Below are 26,934 nucleotides of genomic sequence, written 5' to 3'. Positions count from 1 at the left end.
CTTTGCTCTGCTGCCACCTGCTGGCCGTTTGTGTAATAACTACCATTTCTGCAACCGTTCTTTGCAGTTGAGAGGCTGCATCAAAGCCTTCTGTATGCTCTAGCATTAAAAAAAAAACAAAAAAACGTATAAATACGTCTTTGGGACACTTAGCACTAGGGGTGTGAATTGCCTAGTACCTGACGATTCGATTCGTATCACGATTCACAGGTCACGATTCGATTCGATACCGATTAATCCCGATACGAATTTATAAGTCGATTGTTGCGATTTTTTTTCATTCAAATTTAGAAAATACTAATCAGTAAGCTTGTAGAGTGTAAGATTTATATGAAAATGTATTATTTATTTATCTGAAATTGAACAGCATTGAAATAAAATATTAAGGCTTAATGTTCCGTTCATATAACATTCTTCCATGCTTAAGGTGTGAATCCTAAAAAAAAAAAAAAAAAAAAAAACGATTTTTCCGATTATTGAATCGATTCGAGAATCGCGCGATGTAGTATCGCGATATATCGCCGAATCGATTTTTTTTAACACCCCTACTTAGCACATTAAAAAAAAAACATGTTTACACGTTATTGGGAGCAAATGAGTTAAAAAAAAAAAAACCTGAATAGGTGACTTTGTTTTTTTTCCTAACAAAGAACTGCAGAAAGTTCCACAGGAGAAAAAAAATCAATGTGTGAATAGTAAACAACAGCCAAACACAATGTGGCCTGTCAACATGTTTCGTTCCAAACATGGCCAAAGGTGGCCCGAAAGGGTTCAAAAGTCCCAATATTTGCGATGCGGACCCAGAAGGTGCTGCAGGTCCTCGCGTCGAAGGATGCAATCGTTGATTCGCCCGCAGGGCCTCTCGCAAAACCACGTTAGGGCCTCACTGTGAGGGGTTACGGTGCCACCGCTTCCTTTGGCATGCATTTGACACTTGCGCCTTTTCACAAAATGAAAAAAATAATTTAACAATATCCATGTACTTGAGTGTACGTGGGCCTGAGAGGCATAGCTGTATCTTCCCTCGAAAAGAAAAGAAAAGAAAGTCCGGCCACTCATCTGCGATCACTCTGCAGGAGCTTTAGTGGAGCGCTGTCAACGTCTGCTCGCTGTGATACGTGTGCGTGATTGAGCGTTGCTCTGCATGCGCGCGTGTACTGTACGAGTGTGTGCGTCTCCTCTGTTCTTGTCAGAGGCTGCCGCAGGCACTCATGCGTCGCCTCCGCACCACGACACACACCAGGCACTCTTCTCTTGTTCCCCAGATCTTCCTCTGACCTTTCCACCTTCGTCTCCCCCTCCCACACTAACACACACACACACACATACACACTTGACGCGCTACTTGAATCCATGTTTTTCCCTTCTAGCTGGACAGCTTTCAGTCCCTGTTCTCTGTCTATCTCTGCCATCCTGCCCTGTCCCACATTTCTCTCTCTCTCTCTCTTTCTTTCTCTCTCTCGCTGGCTCAGACCCCGAGGCAGCTTGTTAGTGGGGAACTAAATATTGATTTGGCGGGCCTGTCGATGCCGGGAGAATGAGCTAGTGTTCACTAGAGACCTCGGCACCGCCAGCCTGCTATCGACGTTTTCCGTGGGCAGAACAGGGGTGATGGGGGGGGGGAGTAAGAGAGGGGCGGAGTATGACAAGCCTGAGACTTGCCCCCGGGTCCCTACGGGGACCGCTGGGACCCTTGCAGTCAACCCCCTCCTCACCGCTTACTCCAGCAGACTTTTTCCATCTTCTTTCAAGTTCATCTTGTTCTTTTTTTTTCACTTATTTATTTATTTGGAGAGTTTTCTGCTCTCTTCTCCATCTGGCGTGTTCCACTCATCTTGTTTTTTGTCAAGGAGATTTTTTTTTTTTTTTTTTAACTCTCTCTTGCGGTTCAGCAATAACACATTTGCCTTTTTGTGTATTTTATAGAGACAGATCGATATGTTTTTTTTTTTTTTCAGGGCTGATACCGATGCCGATTATTAGTAGTCAAGGCGAACGATAACCAATATTTGAATCCAGTATTCACCGGGAATACATTGGCTTAAAAAAAAAAATTAAATACAAATACCAATCTTGACTTTGATGTCATGTCTTAAATCATGTTTATTGAACAATTTTTCAGAATCAATTTTTTATTTTTTTTATTTTAGAGAAACATCCTTTTAAATTTTTAACAAAATGTTCAACTCCCAAGGTTATCAGTCGTGTTGTTACGATACCGTTTTCTGGCCCCCGATACCGATTCCGATACCCAGCTTTGCAGTATCGGCCGATACCATACCGATACCTAAGTTGTTTTTTTTTCCCTCAACAACAAAAAGCTGTCCTGCCATTGGTTCAGAGCATTCAAGGGCCAATAGGATATCTTAGATGAGCATGTCACAAGCACGAGGAAGACACAAGATGCTGCATCCAAAATCCTATATTAGCGTTGGAATAAATGGTATCGGCATGTTACTAGTGAGTACTCACCGATACCACTTTTTCAATACAGTATCGGTTATCTGTATCGGTACAACACTAGATATCAGTAAATCTTAAAAAGTTAAATGGAAATTAAACATAGCTCTCTATGTTATGTTCTGAGGTTGGATCCCAAAAGTGCAGACACAAATGAGTTTAACACTTTCTTCTCATAACATCAAGAGGCGTGGAACTAACTTGACTTGACCAGTAACAACGAGAAGGCATCGAGGAAAAGAGGAGCAGGTGGCCAGCTAAACAGAGGAATAATCCGATAAAAACACAAACTACTCAGAAGGTTTATATAGACAGAGAATTGATCTGATTGGTTGTGCCGAGACATGTGGGGAACAGGACTGACATGGAATTATCTGATTGGCTGTTGACCAGATAAAGAGATTAGAGATTCCTGACATCACATAGCTTCTGACATCACATAGCGTTTTTATGAGGTTTTAGGTGAATTAATGAGTATAAATGTACACGTATTTGCATGCACACGCACACACGCACGCAAACGCACACCCACAAACGCACACATACACGTAAAAAAAAAAAAGAGAGAGCAATGATGATAAGACGTTGAATCTGTAAGACTACCAAATGAACAATTCTGAGCTCTTAGTTGAAACCAGATGATGGTTACATCAGTTCGAAACAGACACTTGACCGTACGGTCATGACCTGAACATAACCCTGGCCCCAAATGACACACAGGCAAAACACGGTCATGACACTCTAATTTTCCACAGTAAATATTATTTTCCAAAATGTAAAAATACCTGCAATCTTCAACTTTCAGATTTCTTTCGTTTCATTTCAAACAATAACAAACGGTTCAGAAGGTTCCCAGGGTCAGCAGAACCTCTTATAAATTCAACTGAAAATTTCAATAAATAGTTCCTGAGATTAAAATGGTTTTAGATTTACCTTTTATCGACCGTCAGATTTTGATAAAAGGCTGATATAGTTGTCAAAATGCCCAATATCGGCGCCGTGATTGCCCTGATTATCTTTCCGTTTGTCTCTTTTGCCCCTGCCCAAGCAGAGCAAGCAGTGGCTCGAACCTGTTTGTAAAATACAAGTCAAGACAAAAAAAAAAAAAAGCGAGCTCCCCCCACCCCCAACATATCGTCTTCTCCTCCCTGTCATTGCTTATGAAAAGCTCACCGAGCAGAACATCTTGTGAAGTGGACTCGCCCCGCCTTGTCACCCTGCCCGTGACACTAATAGCACTCTGCCAACACTCTGCCCTAATGGTGATATCATCCCACCGCGGAGATGCGCTTCCTAAAATAAGAAGACACCGAGGAAGACGGAAATAGACGGATGAGGAGGAGAAGACGAGTGTCCTTAACTGGCTGGCCTGTCACCGACGCCAGATGAGGACGTGTCCGTCGGCGCAGCCTCCTCTTGTCACTGACAGAGTCTAATAGAGCTGCCAGTGGGACGGCGCTTTATTATCTCAGTGGCCCTGTCAATAGCGCAGCTATCAGTCACTCGGTCGGCGCACCGGTGTGTGCGTGCGCTCGTACGCCGGGGAGGGCCATTGCTCTCCATGGCTGTCATGTTCAGCCGCATGTCAACATAACAAGAGCGGCAATCGGCCAACAGAGTCGTGGCATGGTGGCGTCGTGGTGGTGGTGAAGGATCACAGCCCGGCCACTCAAAGCTAAATGAAATATGGCGTTCATCTCGTGTCCTCGCTATAACGCGGTACACATTTCACTGTTTTGCGGATTTTTTTTTTTTTTTTTTTTAAGTCATTCACTCCCAGCCATTTTCACTGAAGCAACACCCTTCACTCCCAGATTTTGACTGATTTTGCAAGGCTCACAGTTTATTGCGTTCTATTGCTATAAAAATATGGACCCTACCAGACGAAAGATGAAGAGTCTTTTCTTTCAACGGGGAAAAAAAAAGGAAATTTGTATCTATTTCCGTTACAGTAATTAGCATTAGAATATAGCTAAGTTTAATCAACATTCAGATTCCTGGTGAAAACACTGGCAAAAAGAGCTTGTTGCAACATGGCCATGGCTGATCTCTTATACAATACTGCCACCTGCTGGTTGTTCTTCATAATAACTACCATTGCTTTACGCCACCTCTTCATGTCAGAAGCTGCATCAAAGCCTTCTGTAGGCTTTTGCATTAAAACAAAGAGTAAATAAATGTGTAAATACGTTTTTGGGAGTGTAGGACAAAGTATTGAAAAACGTGTTTCCACGTTTTTGGGTTTGAATTAGTTAAGTGCAATTTCACATGCTTTTTTTTATAGTAGTGTCTTTTTTTTTGTGTTTGTTTGTTTGTTTTATTTATGAGGATTTAAGCTTTGCGTGTTTAAGTGAGAGGTAAGCTTATCCTCTACTGGTTGTAGCCATGAACAAACTGTTTACAAAACAAAAAACAAAAAAAACCTGAATATTTGTCAGCTAATGACCATGCGCGCCCTTTCATCAATTAATAAAAATGATCCGTTATCATCTACCAAGTAAATACAAGTACTCTTCTCCAAGATGCATTACAACTAGACAAAATCAGATTTTAATAGAGCTAAAAAAAATAATGAGATACGTGGATTCTAAAATATTGTTGGCTACTTTGTTTACGCATTTGTTTTTCTTTCTTGATGCTAATCAATGTAATAAATGTAAGGAATAAATGTGACTACTTTGCGGATTTCCCCTGTTGCAAGTATTATTTTTTTTTAATCCTAGCAATAAACGAGCGAACATGGTATATATTTTAATAAATATTTAAAAATAATACTTCACTGTATTCATAATGTTATATGTACCAGTGTGAGTGGACAGCCTCTAAAAATATCCATCCACACTCCATTCTTCATGGCCGCCCTCTTCTTCCTTGACAATCACACCATGTTTTTGTGGTTCAATAAACTATAATATTTATTGTGGATATGACAACATTTATTTGTAATTTTAATTTACTTTTTTTTACATTTTTATTTATTTTATTTAGGTGATTTTATTTATTATTTATTAGTTGTTTTGTTAATGTGTCGTGCTCAGTTACTTGGTGCGCGGCAAAGACTTGCCAACCGTAAATTTTTCTTGGCCATGTGCAAGAAAGCTGTCGCGTCCGTTTGAAACAGAAACGCTGGAACCCTCGAACTGCGGCCTTTCCCGCAACACGTAACGCAAACGATCTCGTCGACGTTCGATCAAGTTTGAGCCTTAATGTTGAGAAGTTGATACGATTGACTCATCAAATAAATCCCCGACTGCTCACTTGTGATGGCGGGCTAATGGGATGCAAGCCTACGCCGGTCAGCGGAGAGCCACCACGAGCGGCACTCTGTAGCCCGAATCGAGCGACGGCGCGATCTAATAATCGTGAGCAGGCCGGGGGGGGTGCTGTACGGCTCCACCGCAGCCCGCCATGAATAACGCCAGCGGTGAAGATGGAGTGTCCACGTGGGCCAACGGGGTCCAGGCACCAGCCCAGGGAAGCATTGATTTAATTGCCTTTGGTTTATTTGTGGAGTCCTAATTATTGAATAGAGGTAGATTTTAATGGGCCAAGTCTTTATGAAGACAGGGAAATGACTGGCTTCTGCTGCCGGCCAATAATGAAACGGTAGAAACGCGTGAGCCCGCAAACACGCACGCGTTCGCGTTCCCCCCAGATCATTTTTCAGACTCATTTCGCGCGCGCACGGGCCTCCGGCCTCATGACAGTATATTAACATTTAAAAAGTCATTGGCTGTGTTGATTTCTTTATGAGAGGACAGTGGTTTACTGGCGCGGGGCGACGCCGAGGGCCCGCTAATATTTACTCCGCAATCACACCCCGGGGAGACCTCCGAGCATCACTTCTTATCAGCCTCGGAACCATAACAAGCAGGCGAACATTAGAGACAAGCCGGACCAATCTGGAAGGGGGCTCGCTATAAAACGTCAACGGGCCTTTATGGATTGGCTACAGGGCTGACATAACTCCTTTCATTTTAAAAGCCTATCGAACAGGGGGACGCCGTAGCTCACTCCCGCTAAATAATACACTTAATTTGCGTTGCCGCAGCCGCTTACATCATTATTCCTCCACGCTGAACATAGCAGAGGCGCGGCGCCTCGGAATCAAAAGAAACTTTTATTGTTATTATCGTCGCTGTTGATGCAGCGCCGTCCGTGTTCTGTGGCTCATTACGGGCTCGGTAATGACAAGGAACAGCTCTCCTCTCCCAAGGAAAGTGACTCTAATTAAGCTTCATTTCATTATTGAACTAATTAAATCTTTTTGGGTGTGTTTGTATGCGTGCGGCGGGGACTGGAGCCCGCGTGGCTTGCTTACGGTAAATATGTCACAACAGTGGCAGGGATAAAGAGGACTCTCCAGAGAGCTTGTTTATTTATTTATTTTTCCCCCTCCGAACCCAGATGGAGTTATTTGGCTTGTTAAAGTGGCTTTTCGTAGAAGTAGAATCATCACATGCAGCTTTTCTGTGTCTTATTAGTAAATAGCAGAAACTGCAGCACAGCAGAGGGCACATTTTAAGGGCACTCGTGAAAACACATGGAGCCAAGTCCATTGGAAATCATAGAAATTGAAATACCGTACTGTGTGTCAAGATAAATCATTCGCCCTCGCTAAATCACAGATTTATAAGCGATTGTTTTTTGGGGGGGGGGGGGGGGGGGGGGGGGTTGTGAGTTTTTACGGTAAACCTGTAAAGACAAGTCAGAATTTATGGCGGTGCGTTGTTCGTGTTGTGTACCACAATGTGTTGGTGATCTTGTTTAATGTTTCATTCACGTCTGTTTTACGGGTCAGTTTTACAGTAAACTTCAACTGGGAGAAACAAATAAAAAGCTTGAAGCCAGCTCACGTATCTATTTGAAGAACTGTTAGAACTGATGCTGAGGAATACGTTGAAATGTTTGTATTAAGGTGTTTTTTATATATATATATATATATATTTTCTGTTTTAAGGTGTCAGATAGGTAAAATTACAATATACCAATTCCAATTAATTCATTCATTCATTGTCTATATCTGATTTGTAGCACAAATCGGATTTGAATGTGTTTACATTGAACACATTGCATGTAAGTAACTCCACAAGGGCCAACAGTATAAAGTATACATAAAAATACATAAATAATATAGACGTATTGTTGTCACGGCTCAGCTTGCAAATGTCACCTGACCAAACTCGGAAAACATGTGAGTCGTGATTGGTCGTAACTTGAGCCCTGAGCAGCTGCGATGTCATTTTCAGTCGACAGCAAGTAGCAAAATGGCCGCCTCCTGAGATGGTGACAAAAACGGATGTTTTTTGCTGCTTAGCTTATGTTGCACAAACACAATGTTGATCACAATGCCGTGTTTAAGTTTAGGTCTTGCAAGGGTCATGTTTGGGGCATGAGCGTGAGGTCAAGTGTCTGTTTTGAACTGATGTAATCGGCATCTAGTTTCAACTGGTTTTAAGCTATGTGATGTCATGAGCTATGTGATGTCAAGAATCTTTCATCTCTTTCTCTGGTCAACAGCCAGTCAAATAATTCCATGTCAGTCCTGTTACCCACATGTCTAGCCGCAGCCAATCCGATCAATTCACAGGCTATTTAAGCCAAAGCGAGACGTGTGTGTTTGTCGGATTATTACCTCGGTTCCTCTGGCCATCTCCACAGCCTAAAGGGGGCTTGGCGTCTCGGGATTCTCGATGCATTCTCGTTGTTTCTCGTCTAGTCAAGTTTGTTCTACGCCTCTCAAAGTTATGCGAATAAAGAGTTAAAATCTTAATTGTGTCTGCGCTTTTGGGATCCAGCCTCAGAACATAACAAAAATCATTCACTTTCAAACACCCCACCACCAAAAAAAAATAAATAAAAATAAATAAAAAAATAAATTATTTTATTCAGTATGTTATTTTCACATTTTTGATTAAAAGAAATTGACTAGGTTGAGAGGTGAGTCTATTCACATTAAAATTGAATTCTGTATTATTATCCAAAATATATACAAAAAATAAAGCAAAATACACTTGTGGAATCAACCTTCAGATGGTCACTGATCTGAACTCCTCCCAGATGCTCCAAAGTCTCGCTAGATTTGTGAAATCTGAAGATTTAGCGACATATTTGTCCAAATAGTCCAACTTTTTTTGGCCGACTTGTATTTCCCACTGTTTGACTTAACGTTGCCGCAGGTACAAACCATCGTGTCAATGTGGCTTCTTGCCACATTAGCCCCGGCCAATGAGCCGTGGCGAAGTCGCCAGCATGTTCTCGATTGCTAAATCCTACCCAAGGGTTGCATCTCCTTTGTATGGATATCACCTTTTCTATATTTAAACCCCGGCGGTGCCTGGATCACCTCATTTTCACACCTAATGAGTGAAACAAAGCTCCGGTGCTTCCCTCTGTTTAATCTGGGGTGTATTTAGGTCAGATCGCTAACAAATGCACGTTGCACACCGAAAATGATGTTTCCAAACAACGTATCAAGCACAGGAGAGCTTTTTAATTACAGTACGTGTGGCCCCAAGTGTCCAATTCCCTTTCATATCAGTCTCCCATGGCTTCAAGGGGAGAAAGGAGGGATGGTCTCCGCTGCAGGGGTGGGTAATTATCAAGTAGCGCTTCTCTTACCTGAGCCCCACTTTGCAAATGTGACATATTCATTATCGGAGATAATCAAATGCAAGATTTTTATACGGTGATGCCTTTGTGCTTGGACTTTTTTTTTTTTTATCTATTTAGCACCCATGTTGTTGTTGTTGTTGTTGTTGTTGTTGTTGTTATTCCCCTGTTTGATACATTTGATTTTCAAACAAAAGTGAGAAGATCAAAGATCAGCACCATTTCGCTTACCTTGAATGGTGGCCTACATCGGAATGTTTCCGAAACTAGGGACAACGATTTGGTCACGCTCCTATCATAAAAAAAAAAAAAAAAAAAAAAAAAAAAAGAAGTTATTTTTTAAGCAATCAAACAATTGTGACTTTAGAGCGGCCTTTAAGCTTAATGCTAACATACTGTCTAATAGAAAACACTATTGACATGCTAATGCTAATGATTAACATTGATAGTTGTGATTTTGTAATCCATGTTATTCATCTTGCATGAATAACAACTTCTTCTGTCACTTGCGGTAGTTGTAGAAGTCGTCGTTTGTGTGCATGACTGTATTATACTGCCTCCCAGTGGCCAAGGCGGGCACACCAAAATGAAAAGCACAGTGGAATGAAGTGCAACATTAAATTATGATGAACAAACTGTTTTCTTTTTAAAGCAGAAGTCGACCCAACATGTTTTGCTTACTCCAATATGTTGTAGGCACCCCCAGTAGTCTGATCACAACATTGTGATTAATATTACATTTGTGGAATATGAGTTCAGCATCTAAATCCACACATTTTTATCCATGTCAGGGGGCGGCCATATTGCCACTTGCTGTCGGCTGAAAACGGCATCACAGTTACTGAAGTAACAACCAATCACGGATCAGCTTCAGAAAACAGGTGATCTGTGATTGGTTGTTACCTGAGCTCTGAGTGATGTCACTTACATCTGACATAAAGTGGCAAAATGGCCGCCCCCGGGCTCTGGGTGGAGGATTGGAACCGTCACTTGCCTTGGGTGCCGGTTTGTGTGGGTTCGCGACCCCGCCTGGGAGACCATGTCTGTTTGTGTGCGTGTTTGTTTATTTATTGATTGATTTATTCATTTATTTATTTATTTTTACTGATTTGACTCTCTTCCTACATAAGAACAACATGGAAACAGTTTTTTGGGATTATCTCGTTTTGTTTTGTTTTTTGTTTTTTATAATGCACGACCAGATAGTGTGGCTGTAACGTGTTGTAAACTTACCAAGATTATATTTAACATTTGAAGTTGTGATTGGTTAGCTAGGATCCAATCATGAACCAGAAGTGTTGACATCGTCTAAATGATGCGTTTTTATTGGTTTAGACACGCAAATATGTCATGTCCACTGCAATCATCTATAACAGGGTTCACCAATTCGGGTCCTGCAGGTTTTAGATTTTTCCGCCCACTAGCACACCTGATTCAAATAATCAGCTCAGATTTTCAACTCATCGCGTTTAAGTTGCCTGTTTTTGTCTGTCTTGATCCGTCCTCCCTCCGCCGTTTCTCCTTTTTACATATTCAGCAGCCTGACAGCGTCTCCCAAATTGAGCCCTTGAAAATAATTGTGCTAACCTGTTCCGAGGGAGAAGACAAAAGAGTCGAAATGATGGATCTGTCTGCTGGTGGATGGGGAAAAAAAAGAAAAGAAAAAAAAAAGTTGGCGTGTGTAACGCCACAAGCAGACAATGGCCACTGGAGTGCCGCAAACTCCTCCGCCCTGAGGTGCGCCCCCAGGCTACGGAATGGCAAAGTCATTTAATTGGCTCATGAAAACACCTTTCGCTCGCAGAGCCGCTGTCCTTGTCCTCACGCACGCGCGCGCGCGCGCGCACAGGCCGTGTTGTCAGTGTCAGTGGCTTTCCATGTCAGTTCACTTCTAAAACATGTTCATGGAATCACAGCGAGACAAAAGGTCTGCTCTGCGGGGCCTGTTGAATAGTAATAGCGTGAGTTATCACGGCTTAATGCTGCTGTAGCAATTTGCCTGTTGCCAAGGGGGACAGGACCTTCTTGAGGGGGGGGTGAGAAGGAAAAAAAAAAAAAAAAAAAGCTCGTCGGGCCTGCTTAGCGCCCTTTTTGGCACTGTGCGCCGGCTCTCGCACTCCGCCGAAGGGGACAGGGGGGCGGCCCGGCTAAATCAAGTGTAGCATAACATTAGCGGCCGGCTGCGAACACCTTTGCCTGAAGCGGCCCAGGGGATGCAGGAGAGCAGGTGCAGACCCCTGCGCACCTCCAAACCAGACTGCAGGCTAGCAAGTGTGCAGGGGGATACAACACAGACAGAAGAGAGAGAGTGAGTTGTACAAGCCAACGCAATCCAATCTTCAAATTATTATATTTCATAACAAAAGCCTTCTCAGTGATGCGAGAGTTTTTAAAGAGATACTTGACTCATTGAACTCTTTTCAGCGGTGAAAAATATTTTGTCCAGAATTAATGTGTTTTCATGTACAATTAATACCTTTAAAAACTTTCTTTTTTTTTTTCCTCTTGCTGTCAACTGATGATGACATCACCTGTGTTGAGGAAGTAGATAACGACTAATCATGGCTCACCTGTTTTCTGGGGTTGGTCAGCAAACTGAGCCAGGATTGGTCGTTACCTACTTCCTCAGCACAGGTGATGTCATCATCAGTCGACAGTAAGTAGAAAAATTACTTTGTAATGATATTAATTGTACATCGACGCTACCACGTTAATTATAGACAAAATATTAACTTTTTACTGCTAAAAATGGCTCAATGAGTCAAGAAAGACTTTATTTTATTTTTTTAAAGGAGTTTAGAATTGTTCATTCAGCAGTCTTACCGATTGTCATCATTGCGCTCTTTTTTTTTTTTTTTTGCGTCAAGAATGCCTTTAAACAACTGCAGCTGTAACAGTGTTGTACAAAAAAAATAATAAAAAGAAAAAGAAAAAATATTTACACAATAATAAATAAATATTTCTCATGCTATGCAAAGCAGGGGCGGAGCCAGAACTTTTTTTCAAAGGGGTGGCCAACCCAACAGAACGACTCATTAAGGCGACATTTATACTGTAGGAATGCTCATTTCTTATTTTTTGTATAATTGTTCACATTACATATTAATTGCGACCTGAGACGATCTTCACAATTAATTATAGGTAGTAAATAGTTCTATTTATTACAGCTTGGAAAAGGTCAATATAACTTGTTTTTTGTTTAAAAAAAATAAATAAATGCTATTTTCACGACTGCTGTGGTTGATATGGGAATAGTATTATTTTCTTATTTTTCTAAATAAATTTAAATTCACACGTGTGGATTCACCTATTCACAGATTTTTTTTTGTTTTTTTGTTTTTTTCGCCATTATGAATTTTTGGGGGTCCCAAATTTTAATTGGAAACTTATATTGGACTTTAATTAGTGTTTTTGTTGTTGTTGTTGTTTTTTATAGAATTTTTGGGGTTTACCACAAAAAAATAAATAAATAAATTACCCCTCCAAAATTGGATGCATATTTCTAGTATTTTGTCCGTTTTTACCCCGCGACCCTTGTGAGGAATAAGCGGTCAAGAAAATGGATGGATGGATGTCTGTTTTTAAAATGGCGTTTTTGTCATACATCTGGTTAGCAAGTGTGTGTGGGCTCCCTCTAAATGACCCCCCCCCCCCCAATGAAAAATTGTGGGGCCCCCTCCATCATTGAAGTTGCCCATCCCTGATATTGTATACTGTATATTATCCACTCCCTTACATTTCATAAGCGATTTTAAAAAATGTCAAAATTATCATCTGGGCCAAATAAATATTTTTATGATGGCAGCAATTTAACTCAATTTTTTTACCTTTATTTATTTGCGTTATATTCATTATAAAATGACAAAATCCGAGGTCAAGTGTCCCCCAAATGGATTGTGTTGGACCTTGGAGGTTCCCCTGCCGCATCTCATTTTATGCCCCCAAGGGAGTCAACAACATGCAATTGTAAGACTTGTTTATAACCCAGATTCTCACGTTGGCGGCGTTGATCTCTTCCCGCCGAGGCCTTCCCGTGTCACGGCCGCCTCGCTTTATCCTGCGTGTTGTTTGTGCCTCGTTAGTGTCTCCGATCGCAATTAGCTGATGAGGAAACTGCGCACCCTTGTGTGGGTGTGTCTTTGCGGGACCTCCAGAGCGAAGCCCTCCCCGGGGACGAGGGGGGGGGGGGGGGGGGGGGGGTCGATGTCTCAGCAGTTCCTTTCGGCACTGGCGGATCTCCGAGGACCCGCGCGCGCCGCGTTTGATGTTACAACGGTCTCCCAGTGCACACAAGTGCAACACTGCCCGGCCTTGTGTTGCCATCGCCTGCTACCTTTTAATGAAGACGAGGGAGGCAGGTTTCAAGGGACGCACGGGGAGACTCTTTGAATGTGGGATATATTTTTTTTTTAGCTTCTCACTCTCTAGACAATCGTGCCGATTGATCTGAAGGTGGTTTTGAAGCTCACCTCAGCCATCAAGTGTCTTCAAGATATGGAGACCGCTTCTTGTAGTACGAGGGTTGTTGTTTTGTTTGTTTTTTAAATGACAAATTAATTTGATTTATTGGCCAGCCCTACTTTGTAGTCAATAAGCATTTTCGAGCCAATTAATTGATATTGGATCATTTCCTACACAGTGATTGAGAATGATGTTTGAATCAAATAAGATGCTTTAAGTTCCATGTTTGGACCATTTTGTAAGCTTCCAACAAGAAGAAGGCCTGTTTTCTGTTTATAATGTCCAACGAAAGGTCCTTAAAGGTGTGTTTGTCTGAGGTTGGTATAAAACAGGGGTCTGCAACTTGCGGCTCTGGAGCCATATGTGGCTCTTTAGTTCCTCTACTGGGCTCCCTGTAGATCGCAAAAATAAATAAATAATTACAAAAATAAAATTAAAAAAATTAACCTATTTTTAATTTTTACATAAAATATTAGATGAATGATTTTGATTGTAAAAAAAATAATTACAAAAAATGTCAGACTCCAAATTTATAAGTAAACGAGAGATGGTAGATGAAAAGTTTTGAAAATTACCTAAAAGTGCCCATAAAATGTCCAAAAAGGAAGATAAAAAGCAGAAAATTGCCATAAAATGTCCATGAAATTTGAGAATTGACTAAAAAAGGAGAAAAAAAAAAAAAAGAAAGCAGAAAAGAAAACGTTTCAAAGGTAACGATAAAATTCCCAATAACAAAAGACCTGAAAAGTCTCGAAAATTACCATAAAATGTCTCCAAAATTGCCCAAAAAAATTTCTCAACTGATTTTTAGAAGAGGCAGGAAATAAAATGTTCAAAAAGTAACCATAAAAAAAAAATATGTCAGACAAACCTTTTCTTTAAAATGTTTATTTTTCTGCTACTTGATTATAAGTTCAATAAAATAAATAATAAAATATAAATAAATAAAATGTCCAATAGAAAAAGAAAAAAAATAAATTCAGAAAATTACCATAAAATGTACACAAAATTGCCAAAAATGTCAGAAATTGATTGCAAAAAAGGCAGAAATAATGTGGGGGGAAATAACATGTCAAAAAAAAAAAAAGGCAGAAAATTATTATTGTCCATAAAATATGAAAAACGAAGCATGAAAATAAAAAAAATAAAAAATAAATAACGGAAGACGAAAGGTAGAAAAAAAATTAATCTCAAAGTTCATGAACTCTTTGGCCCTTCAGTACAATAGACTAACACACAGTTTTGTTGATCACAATCTTCAAATGTCCAGACAGGAAAGGTTGCTGGCCCTTGCTGCAGAACAACTTGCACCTAACTCAATCAAGCACCTTTCAAAAATCAAATCAATCATTTGACTGATAAGAGGTTGCTCATGTGTTTCCTTCCCTTTCTCTCACCCCTTCTTTCTGCCGTCACCCTGACACCCCCGTGGCCCCCCGCCCCACAGATCCCCTCTGCCGGCCAACTAATGGAGGCTTTGCGCGTGAAGATGAAGGAGCGGAAAGTGCTGACAGAAGAGCTGGCCGCGCTGGCAGCAGCAGCCGCAGTCAGCGAAAAAGCCTGACTCCCCGGGCTGAGGCTGGGAAAACTGTCATCCTCTTCTTTTTCGACCCCCCCCCCCCCCCCCAACCCTCACCCGCCTCCCTCCCACCCTCACCCCGACTCGGTGGGAACTCGACCGAGCTGAGCCTCAGACCCGCTGCAGGCCGAGCTTTTGTAATGAGCCCCTCAACATCTGCGTTTCAGAAGCCTCAATAAGTGGTGATGAGGCAAATGCTTACGCTAATTTTTCTTTTCTTTTTTTTTTTAATCTTTATCATTTGGAACTTCACGGACTTTAAGGGGCAGGACCTTGACCCGGAAAATGCTAAGTTGAGACGTTGACAATATCGGAATAGTAAATCATAGTAAACACTTTTTCTTTTTTTTAACCTGGGATCATTCAAGGCAAATATCATGGAAATGTGTCTTTTTATTTTATTTTATTTTATTTTATTTTTTTTTTATTTTTTTTTTTCTTGTATACAAAACAAAGTAAATCCGTTGTCTTCTATTTCTGTAAATGGTTTTGACTAAGCGAAAAGTTTCTCCGCTCATGAGTTCATCAGCTAGGCTTGCTGAATATCCAGAGCCACTTTCAAGTGACGACATCTGAAATGCTGTTGTACTAAGGCACTATCATGCGGAAGCAGCACCAAAAGGTAAGCAGAGCTGCAGAGTTTTGTTAGATTCACAGATTGCATACATGGTGATGTGTTTACTGTACTATGAAATAGTGCCTGTTAGTACAGGATTTTTATTTATTTTTTTAGTCCCTTAAAGATGTGAGTATACAGAAGGAAAAATTGACATTTTTCTAAGACTTTGTTCTTTACTACTTTCCTATTCCTTTACAACAAAGGCAAAATGGCAACAACAAAAAAAAGTTTTAAGGCTGCAACTAATGTTTATTTTAGTAATCAGTGAATCCAATTTAAAAAAAAAAAAAAAAGTTCAAATTTCCATCCCCTTTTTTTAAAAAATAGGACAAATCGAGGGTGCACAAAACCTCTGCAACGTTGGAAAAATAGGCACAAATTATGTCATTATTTTTCCCAAAGTAAAAGTTTCATTTTGGTTCAAAACAAAGATAATCATAATAGTATTCATTGTTGAGGAGCTACAAGTCTGAGCACTTGAACATTTTTAAATCAAAATGTTGATCCAAATAATTAATCAATTATTTTTATTAATTTGATTATCAATGACTTGTTGATTAATTGTTGCACCTCTAGTTTGATTGTCAATCTTTCACTTATGTTGTCATGTCAAGTCAGTGTATTAATGTGGGAAAAAAAAATTGGCTGATTTTTGCAGATTTGAAAAGGGGTAATATTGCAATATTAAAACTCCCACGATATATTGTCGTCACGTCACAAAAAAAAAAAAAGAAAAAAAAAGGGTCAGGTCGATTTCCATTTGTGCCCTTCTAGCACCCTCTGGTGGCTAGTTTTTTAGTGCAGTTTAATTTTCACAAGGCATGTTTTGGCCCTTCTATGTTTAAAATCCACATTTACTGGTCAGATGAAGGGGCAGGCCTGCGCCACCTCTTCTTCGGATTGACGGCCGACCGGGTGGGGGTCGACCCCGCGCTGTCGACGTGCATGAACACGCACACACGAGAGGTTTCCACATCCTTGACACCTGAACGTCCGCCTCTCTCGTTATTCGTGTCAAAGGCGCGACCGGCCCTCCGCCGTCCTCCACTCGAGACCGCACACTTCCTTCTTTTGAAATCACCTCCTCTCCTTTTTGTTTGCCGCCCTCTCTCTTCATATTATGTATAATTAACCATGCAAAGAATCCTCCGTTGAAGAATTTAAAAAAAACAAAAAAAAAACGGAATTCCACTTTTTAATCCCCTCACCAGCGCCGCCATGCACCAGCCTGCACCCGCCTCCCTTCTCGAGCGTATGCTAATGATGTCGTTTTCCTTTATCTTTTTATAATAAAGGATTAGGCCAGGACTTTCTCCGGCTGCATCTCGGGGACCAATTTAGCCAAGATCCAGGAGAGACGAACCCTGGTGGTTAATTACCATTCATTAACATAGTTTGCATCTCCTCTGCTCCAATACCCACGAGCCAGCTATTGTCAATATTTGTCCCATATAAATTTCTGCCTGTTTTTTTTTCCACCCCCTCCTCCAAATTTCCCCGCCACGCTTCCTTTTGTCGCCGTCCTCCGGCGTCGCTAATGACAAACATTAATAAACTCGCAGAGGCCCCGCAAATTAGCGCCCCCTTCTTCCTTTTTTTTTTTTTTTTTTTTTTTTGCGCAGTCAACATGTTTGTGCCCCGCCAAGCCATTCTATTTCGGTGACATATTCAAATGCACCCGCCCCTTTCGCTGCGACCCCCTCGGGTTTAATTAACCTGGCCTTGCCTTCTGATGCTCCCGCGGTGAAGACGTTAAAACCATCTTGAACACACACACACAAATTGTCCCGCTCCAGACGTCTTTTTTTTTCTTTTTTTTTTTCTGTCTCTCTCCAAGTGTCGGAATGGCGTGCCATTCCCTTTCTTCCCCACGATTCATTCTCCTCATCTTCCACTTGTCTTTCCTTGTTCTGCTCTCATTAAGAGCGAGTTGTCCGCCGGGAACGACTTTGATCGCTTCTTCCAAATGCAGACTAGTCTTGCCTGTTTATTCATTCCAGCTGCAGTCAACTCGGTGTCATTTCCCCTCCTCTTATCCCCTTGTCTCTCTCTTTAAAAAAAAATTAAAAAAAAATAAAACTTTATCCCAACTTTCTCTTTGCAGGAAATTGTCAAGGTCAAATAATCTCTCCCCATTGAAATACAATTGATTAATCAGTTGCAGCACCCATAAAACACCAACAAAAAGTATTTTAATAGAAACTGTAATCTGCAGTATTGTACTTTATATAAAACGTACAGTCGAACTTAATTTAAAAAAAAAAAAAAAAAAGTGCATTTGTGTGCCTTGACCACCAGGGGGCAGTACAATAAATAAATGCATAATATTCTATACATGCAGGTGGTCTAAACCAGGGATGGACAAACTTTTTCCTCTGAGGGCCACATCCAGAAAAATCGAAGGATGGAAGGGCCGCTTTCAAAATTTGTAACTTTAGTTCGGTAAATTGCGCCGTAATCAAGAAATAAGATGCTGCAATCACGGACAGTGGACCGTTTTAGAATCTGCTATTGCAACTAGTTTCTATGATTGACTCGTTTGAGCACTAGATGGCGGCACACTAGTTTGAGACAGTGTAGATTTGAGAGAACGAAAACAAAGTATTTCAACACCGATTTGTTTTTTTTGTGAACATTTTTTGAGCTATCCTCTGTGATCCTGCTTTTTACGCCTACAGAAAGCAACCCCTGTACAGTAGGCTCATTTTATTATGTACGTTTCCAGTTCTCTGGCCTTTTATTTTGACTTTCAACTTGCAAAATAAGGCACATAGGCTACTATGTTAATTAAATGAACTTCAGTGGGGCAACGGGAAGGTGAATGAAAACTGAATATTATGGAGGAGGTGAGATAAAAACTAAGACTTCCTTCCATCTTTTGATAAGGACCCTTTTTTTTCCCCCTGGTGGTGCAAACATGGAGGTTATAGGCACAATGCAAAAGGAGTAAACACGCTGCATTATACATGTGTCAAAAACGCGTTTGGCTGCACGTCCCGGGTTCGCTTGTTATCTGCAAAGCGGGTGCCAAACGTCTGCGGCGCCCGATATCAAAGTGGGACGTTGGCAACGTCGAGAAGTGTGTCAGGGAAGCGCAGTCACCAGAGAGAATCCTTTTGCAAACGACTAATTGTAACGCTCTCATTGTTTGGAGTTTTTTTTTTTATTTATTTATTTTATTTATTTTTTTTACGTTGGGGTTGGCACTGAGGGGCACTTTTTCTTCTTCCCACCCAAGTTTACATGATGACGACTTTGTATAAAACACAAATGGGAATGTCGTAGTGTTCATTTTATCAGCCATTTTTAAATTTAGTCTCCGTTGTAGTCCAGTTTCAATCACACTCGTGAGTTTTTAAGTTAGTCAACCTCATCCTGTTTTTATTTAGTCCATTTTTAGTTAACTATAAATCTAGCATTTTAGTCCAAGAAAAATAAATAATTTTGTCTAGTTTTAGTCAACAAAATCTGTCAACATTTTAGTCTAGTTTTAGTCCGGACAAAATAATAATATTTTTTTGTCATTTTTTTTGTTGAACATTTGGGATCTAAAACTATTTCATGTAAAATTCTCTCATCTTTTTGATGAAAAACAACCTGACACACAATTACAGTATATCAACAAGTGGCTACTATGGCTCAACGCTACGAGCTAATAAGTTAGCCATACATTAGTTAGCAGTAGGATTAACATTATGGTTGTAGCGTTAAGCTAGCTGCAGATTTGAAAGGGGGTGTGTCACTGTGTCACATGACAGTCTCTTCAATGATTTTACAAAATCACAGAATTTTCGTCTCGCTTTATTCACAGATTTTAGTCCAGTTTTTATAAAGTGAAGTAAATTTCCGTTATTGTTTATTAATGAGGGTTTTAGTCTGGTGAAAATGTGTCGATGACAAAATTATCACTTCGAATGTCATTAATCCATTCCTGTAACGACCCCCCCCACGAAAAAAAAATAAAAATGTTCAACCCATTGCTTAAAGGGTGAAAGAACCGCAACTTGGACTCTAATTAGCATTAGCATTAAGCTAATGGGCTGAACGGCTAAGTTAAGGGAGTAGTCTAAAATAAACAACATATAAATCAGCGACCACTTTTAATTTATTGACAACACGTGCCCCTTGCAAACATTTGATGATCTTCTGCCCACCATAACACCCCCTAACGTGCAAGCCCACCTCAGGTGATCTCGCTAATGAAGTCAAGCAAGTAACACACACTTCCTTTATTTATTTCTTTTTCTTCTTCTTCTTTTATTCTTGTTCTCCGTCTGCCTCCAGTTGCAGTGGCCGACAACAAAGACGTGTTTGTATGCATAATATGAACGCCTGGTAGGTAGCGCCGCACTGCAGACCCCCCCACCCTGGCCCGGCCTCACCCCTGTGAGCACAGGTGGAGCAGGCCAGCATCACTGGGACCAATTAGAGTATAGTGCAGGTACATTAGCATGTTTGAACGGAGGAACGGCCATATTGGAGTAGGTTGTGTGGTCAAAAAAATATGATTACTGTACAGTGCTTTGTCCAATAACTACAGTGTTTGTATACGTTAATGGCATTTGCGTTCATTTTAATGGGAAAAGTCTAATCGAGTCGATGGTAGAAGTGGCAGTGCAGCCTTGTCTCCACTAGAGGGCAGAACTGCGTCATGTTCAGTTACAAAGGAGGCAGTTTCACAGGAACGTGTCAAAATCAGCGAGATTTTATGGTCACAATTCAAAAAAAAAAAAAAGCACATGCATCTGATTGTGACATTGTAAGGTGCTTATTTCAATAATAAATGAAAATCACTTCTTTATTTATTGGTCTGATTTTAATGTGAATTTAATATTAGGCTAATTTAGAAAGTAAAAAGCTCACTTTTCATAATACGTATTTGATGACAAAGATTGAGTTTTTAAGACTTTTTCCTAGAAACATTTTAGCTTTAGTATTAAATGAATAGTTATTTAAAATTATTTGGTTTTATTTTTTCTTAATGTAATGTTGACACTTCAAATGTCCTGATATTTTTACTCAAACAGGGAAAAATATAATACAACACTTTTTTTTTTTTTATTACCTCCACTAGTTTATTCTAATAAGTATTATTAATATAAATATAATTTACACATTTTTAATGTTCTGTTTTTGTTCAATTGTGGCGTAAAAAGCACAATGTGTTGTTTTTCTTCATGGACACATCATAATTATTAGTCTTCTCCATTACAAGACCATAACAATTAATTTAAATATTTTTTAAAATCTAATATGTGTAACAACTAATGCATATCATTTTATTTTGTATGTAATCATGACACTCTCATTGTCATCATCTTTTCAGATAGTTATTGTTTGTGACCTGGAACGAATTGATCTGGGCGTGTCCTTTATGTCTGATAGCTTTATTAGCCTCAGGCCATGTCTTCTCTTTTTGCCTAATTCAATTTAATTTCTCATTAAAATATCCTCTTCTTTTCCACAAAGACACAAGGGTGTGCAATTGTTTCATTATTTTTTTTATTTTTTTATTTTTTTGTCTATAATTATATTTTTAGTGCTGTCATTTTTTCAACACCAGATGGCAGCAAAGTACATTGCAGTATAGTGCGTCATGATATTTAAAAAAATAATAATATATGGCATGCATTCTCATTATGTTCCACACGATGGCGCTGCTCGCGCACAAGACGTCGCCGCCTCGTTTAAAGCCATCTGTGTCACTCACGCATGCTGCACTACTACAACATAAAATAAAATATGTGGATCAAAGCTCATTCAAAACTGCTCATTGTTTACCTTTATACATATATGTGGGTGTAAATATCATCTTTACGAACGTGTATAGGCACACCGGAAGTCGTGTCCGCCTCGCCGTCCTTCCATTTAACCCATGCAAGGATCACGTGACTTGTAGTATGTATGCGTTAATATGGGATTTAAAACCAAGAAATTAGCTGTTCAAACCACCACCTTTATCTATCCCACATTAACAGTAAAGTAATGAGTCTTAGCACTTGAAAAAAAAAGAACATTTATTTATTTATTTTAGGGGGCCATAACTAGATTTTTAACATGCCTTCTGATTCTTCGCAGGAGTCCTGTTAGCAGGGGGGGAGGCGGAGTTGCCGTCTGTGACGTCAACCGGCGCGTGGTCACGTGCTCCCCCGGTGCCCAATCGGCTTTCCGAGGAGAGCCCATCGAGACCCCCGCAAAGTGAAGACGTAGCGAGGATAGCGCGCGGCAGAGCCACTACTCACTTCCCAAGACCACCGTGCATCGTAATCCCGATTATTAATTCCAATTATTCGCTTGTGAACCCTCAACCGTCTGCCAGCATGTCTGTAGCGGGCCTCAAGAAGCAATTCCACAAGGCCACTCAGGTAAGTGAGAACGTCCTGCGGCGGAATGTCACGCGGTTTTATGATTATGATTTGAAAATATATCATTTATTGTGTGTGTTTATTGAGGGTGGAGGCTTTGCTTGTGCCGCAGCACCTTCATCATAAGTGAAATTCCAGCCTTCCATCCTACCCTTCAGATGACATTCTGCATCACGTGACGTTGGGCTTGGCGCGTAAAAGCAGCCGAATAACGGTTTTTATTTATTTATTATTATTATTATTGTGCGCGCGCGCGATGGGGTGTTATGCAATCGTTAAGTGCGACTGGCCGGAAATCCTCTCCTCCTCTCAGCTGCGGCACGCCATGACCTGAGCGCCCTCTAAGCATTTATAGGACGACGGACACTTCATTAGGCACACCTCCGATATTCATCATCATAATAGCTTTTATTGTCATAGTATGGGAATCCAATGCAAATAGTTTTTTTTTTTTACTCACTAAAATTATATTTATTCATTACAGACACCCAAAAAACGGAAACAAAAATTGTTAAAACAAATGTAGAGCACCCAGAAATATTGTAGTTTAAATATAATATAATTTTTTTAATATTTGCATGAATAAAAACAGCAGCAATACATTTCAATTTGAAACAAAATAGAGAATATTTTGTACAGAACAAACTGTAGCATGTTTAGTTAAACTATGATATATACATATATATATTTCTTAACATTCTTCTGTTTTGTGTTCCATCACTGATGTGCTATTTTTAGAACAGATGCATGGGCTACTCATGCTGTCCTTGAGGCTAACTGGTACCAACTGGCACTTTTTTCTTTTTTTTTTACTTTATACATTAATCAGAGGGGAAAAAAAGCATCTTTTGCAGTATCTCATCGTACTCCCGCTCTAATTAATTACCACCAAGAAGGGGAGGAAAAAAGTCATTTGAAGGCAGTGAACTTCAGAGGCAGCTCATTTACTGAACAGCCACTCAAAAAAGAGAAGAGCTCTTTACTGTTGACAGCAAGTATTGATGGTTACTGAAACCTTGACTTTTTAAAGTCAAACGAGTAATCGGCCCATGGACGATAAGTAATATTATTAAATAGAGAGTAAAGAGTGAAACAGTAAGCTAACAAGCGCTACACACTTGCTAGTTGCTAATGCTACGCAAGCAAAATGGTGCATTCAGGGAATTTTCACAGGGTCGGAAACTTCAGATTTCTTCGATAACATTTTAAGGAGAAAATAATCGGCCATTCACCTTAATTGGCCGATTGTTTTGGCCGATGTTTGAAGGCCAATAATCGGCCAATTATAATGAGCGGCCGATTAATCGGTCAGGCCCTATTTGGCACATTAGTATACGGGGGGAAAAAATGTATTAAAAGTATCGATTCATGGTTTATGAATCAATATTGGGCTATCGATTCGATATCGATATATCGAAATATTATAGACCCGGCCCTAGTAGTCATGAAGGTGAAGTCAAGTCATACCTGCCCTTTTGCAATCATCCACACGCTGAACACGATGAAATTTTCAAAGGTCGGAGCTTAATTTCCGCCATGATCATCTTGTTGGCGCTCTTGTCTGCTTGTGAGTCATTTATGTTGTTGTTTATGCGCCACTGAGAGGCTCGTATAGGTGATTTAAAGCAAATAGCACTTAAAACAACATCATTACCGGACGCGTTCAACGACGGGAGCCGTTAAATAGGAAGGAGAGAAAAAGCCGCTCTTGTCGGCGAGTTTGTTAATCAGCAGCTCATTGCAGCGCGCTGGACTCGGATCAAGGCGTTGGAGGGCCATTGTTTTATTGTCGTCCATTGGCTGCACTTCTCAAGGACTCGTGCGCCGCCCGTCTGTGAGAGAGTGTACGTAAGGTTATAATTGTATGAGGCACTGTGGATCAGCATTGTGCTTATTATTGCCCGTCACACGCTCGACATGTGAAATCTTTATTTAATAATTGCACAGGGGATGTTTTAAGTCACATTTCAACAAGGTTTAACTATTAAATATAAATCAAATAAAATAAAAAGTGGTCAAGTAGTATGTAATACAAAGTTGCTAAAAGAGTGATTTTTGTTTAAAGATGAAGAAGACATAATGTCACATCCTTCATAGAAAGAAGTTAACCACTGTAAATGGTAAAAGTAATAAAACATTCCAACTTTCGTTTGCCCGCAACTTCAAAATCAAAATTTACCAAACTCATGTAGGGAAAATGTGTTGTGTTTTTGGTCCAATGACACAAAGTTTTTGTACGTAATCCCTAAAGGTTTGTTTGGCGCCAACACAACACTGCTCATCACCAAAAGAACACCGGCATGCTTTGAGGCTGTTTTTCTTCAGATGGAACTGGGGCCTTCGTCAAGGTGGAGGGAATTAGGAACTGTTCCAAATAGCAGTGGGTGTAAAAACAAAACCTTTAGGCTTCTGCAAGAAAGCAACAAACGTCAGGAAACGGCTAATAGGACATTTAATCGGAGAGCACTTTCGATATTCGCAGGTGTGACTCCTGTTAATTCTGAACACAGATACATCCCCAGTTATTGGGGGGTGCACACTTGTGCAACTACATTATCGTGGCTATTTTATTTTACTTGCTTGGGCTCTTTATATATCACAAAAAAACTGGCATTTGAACAGTGCTGTGTGGATTTTTTTTTTTATATCCACTTTACACCCACCCATCTGTCAATCAAGCCATTTATAATCTATCAATCATTCTTATATGAAGGCCGCGCCTGTCACCTACCTTGCTGTCCAGATATCATTTCTTCTAGCTAGCTAGCTAGCTACATAGTGGTCTCTCAATCAGTTTCTCTATCTGTCTGTCTAACTAGTTAGCTGGTCGCTGGTCTGCCATCTAGCTAGCTGGCTAGCTAGCTTTCCACTGATTGATTGATTGATTGATTGATTGATTGATTGATTGATTGATCTAGCTATCTGTCCATCTAGCTAGCTAGCTACATAGTAGTCTCTCAATCAGTTTATCTATCTGTCTGTCTAACTAGCTAGCTGGCAAGCTAGCTGGTCGCTGGTCTGCCATTTATCCATCTAGCTAACTGGCTAGCTAGCTGTCCACTGATTGATTGATGGATGGATGGATGATGGATTGATTGATTTAGCTATCTGTCCAATCTAGCTAGCTGGCTAGCTATCTGTCCACTGGTCGGTCGGTCAATCTAGCTAGCTATAGTGTCATCTACTCATCTATCCATCCATCTGTCTAACTAACGGCAATTACGCAAAAGACCCCCTTGAGCCCCCTGTTTCCTGCCATGACCCTTTAATCCAGTGTCCAGACGTACGCAGACTACACACACACACGAACAAGACAAATATGTGATGGTCAAGAGACACGGCGGCAGGCTTAGCGGGATCCGATGTATATCTGCACTAATGGCTCATGACTCCACTGCTCATCATTTGACTTCATATCCAACATTTTTAGCTCATCTGAAGAGTTGTGATTGATTCGTAGCAATACTTAAGATGTCTTCCATGTTAGCTAATCAAATGGAAAGCCAGGCTGCTTTGTCTTACTGATGTGAAAATCATTGCCATTGATTCCCGTTCAGGTCGTTTGGCCTCGTTGACGGGTCGCGTCAGTGGAGAATACAGCAGGAGTGGGGGGGGTTGTATTTAGTCATTTTAGTCTTTTCATGATTTTGTAATTGTCATCTTGAGAGTTGAGAGTCCTCAGGCATGAGGCCTTTGATTTTACTTTGGCTAATTCTAAGAAGAGGGAGCCAAAGACGGCGCTGCTCGCAACGTAAATCTGCGGAGAGGCGGCTTTGGTGTAGCTATGTGTGGATGGGCGTGGCTAATTAATTAATTTAAAAAATAATCATAATTGAAAAACAAAGAAAAGTCTAAACAAAATGATGAATGGATGTTTCTGAGGGATTTTTTGTTTGTGTTTGTTTTCTTTTCTTTTTAATTCATTTAAATCTTCCACTGCACCCACAAAGCAGCACATCTTACAATAAAACTTACGAGAGCCACACGGAAATTGGCTTACGCCTCGCCGGGAACAGATGGCCCGTCCGAAAAAAAAACCGCTGCAGTGACCCTATCACCGCGCGTCTGCTCGTCGCTAACTAGCTCGGTGGTAGCTTTGCGTCAAGTCGCTCTGTCAGATATAGCACGTCGAAGCGAGGAACACGTTCACCTCCACCTCCTCCTCGTTTACATCACGCCAAGACGGCTCTCTCGGGGACTCAAGGACGCTGCGGCCATTTTGCAAAAAGAAGCGAAGGAAGAGCAAACTGCAGTCTTTCACTAAGCGAATTAATTTATCACAAGTAGAAGCTAAGAAAAGTGTGCGTGAGGTTTTGTTTTGTAGTGGGTTAACTTTACCTCATTACAGAGCAAACGTTGCTTTGCGACAACGCTTCACTTCCTTCTAATGTGTGTGTTTTTTTGTTGTTGTTTTTTGCACGGAGCTGCAGTTTTTCAGTGCGGCGTGCAAGTGGAGTCCTTTATTTTCCTAGTTGGGCCATTGTGTGTGCGCGAGCGGCATACTAATACGCGCTCATTGTCAAGGTGTGCGTGTGTCCAACGCTGTTGTGAATTGATGGCATAGCTTGCGGGCTCCCATTCGTCCATTAAAAGTGATTGTTTGGCAGGACGGATGTGGAAGTGGAGTAGTTGACAGGTATGTGGCGAGGGGGGGAGAGGGGGGGGGGGCGTTCTCGAGGGGCAGCAGATTGCGAGCGAGTGACTCATGCCGCCTGGATGCTCGGCGAGGAGCACTGCAGTACAATGTAAAGTCCATCCAGCTGGGAGATAGTAGATGGGGGGAGGGATAGGGGGATTGTGAGGAGGAGGATAAAGGGAGGTTTTGGGGGGTGTAGGGG

At 40.8% G+C, this 26,934-nt stretch overlaps 2 protein-coding genes across 6 annotated transcripts in view; both read left to right on the top strand.

The window, feature by feature from the left end:
• The window catches only part of cntln (centlein, centrosomal protein), a 127,676-nt gene extending 107,257 nt beyond the window's left edge, over nt 1-20,419 (top strand). Inside the window, exons 26-27 of the mRNA XM_077523623.1 lie at nt 14,981-15,734; nt 20,016-20,419. Coding sequence (XP_077379749.1) covers nt 14,981-15,097 — 117 coding nt within the window. The 3' untranslated portion in view covers nt 15,098-15,734; nt 20,016-20,419. The remainder of the gene's footprint in view (nt 1-14,980; nt 15,735-20,015) is intronic.
• Nucleotides 20,420-21,898: 1,479 nt separating this feature from the next.
• Nucleotides 21,899-26,934, top strand: part of sh3gl2a (SH3 domain containing GRB2 like 2a, endophilin A1) — a 37,175-nt gene continuing 32,139 nt past the window's right edge. For all 5 annotated transcript variants that reach the window (XR_013283848.1, XR_013283847.1, XM_077523626.1 and 2 more), the window contains exon 1: nt 21,899-22,096. Coding sequence is in view for 3 of the 5 variants with exons in the window: in XM_077523626.1 (XP_077379752.1) it covers nt 22,052-22,096 (45 nt within the window). In the remaining 2 variants the exon portion in view is untranslated. The remainder of the gene's footprint in view (nt 22,097-26,934) is intronic.

Source organism: Festucalex cinctus, chromosome 6 (genome assembly GCF_051991245.1).
Source record: "Festucalex cinctus isolate MCC-2025b chromosome 6, RoL_Fcin_1.0, whole genome shotgun sequence".
Taxonomy (NCBI): domain Eukaryota; kingdom Metazoa; phylum Chordata; class Actinopteri; order Syngnathiformes; family Syngnathidae; genus Festucalex; species Festucalex cinctus.
The sequence above is the reverse complement of the archived record's forward strand: the minus strand, read 5'-3'. Positions and strand labels throughout refer to the sequence as shown.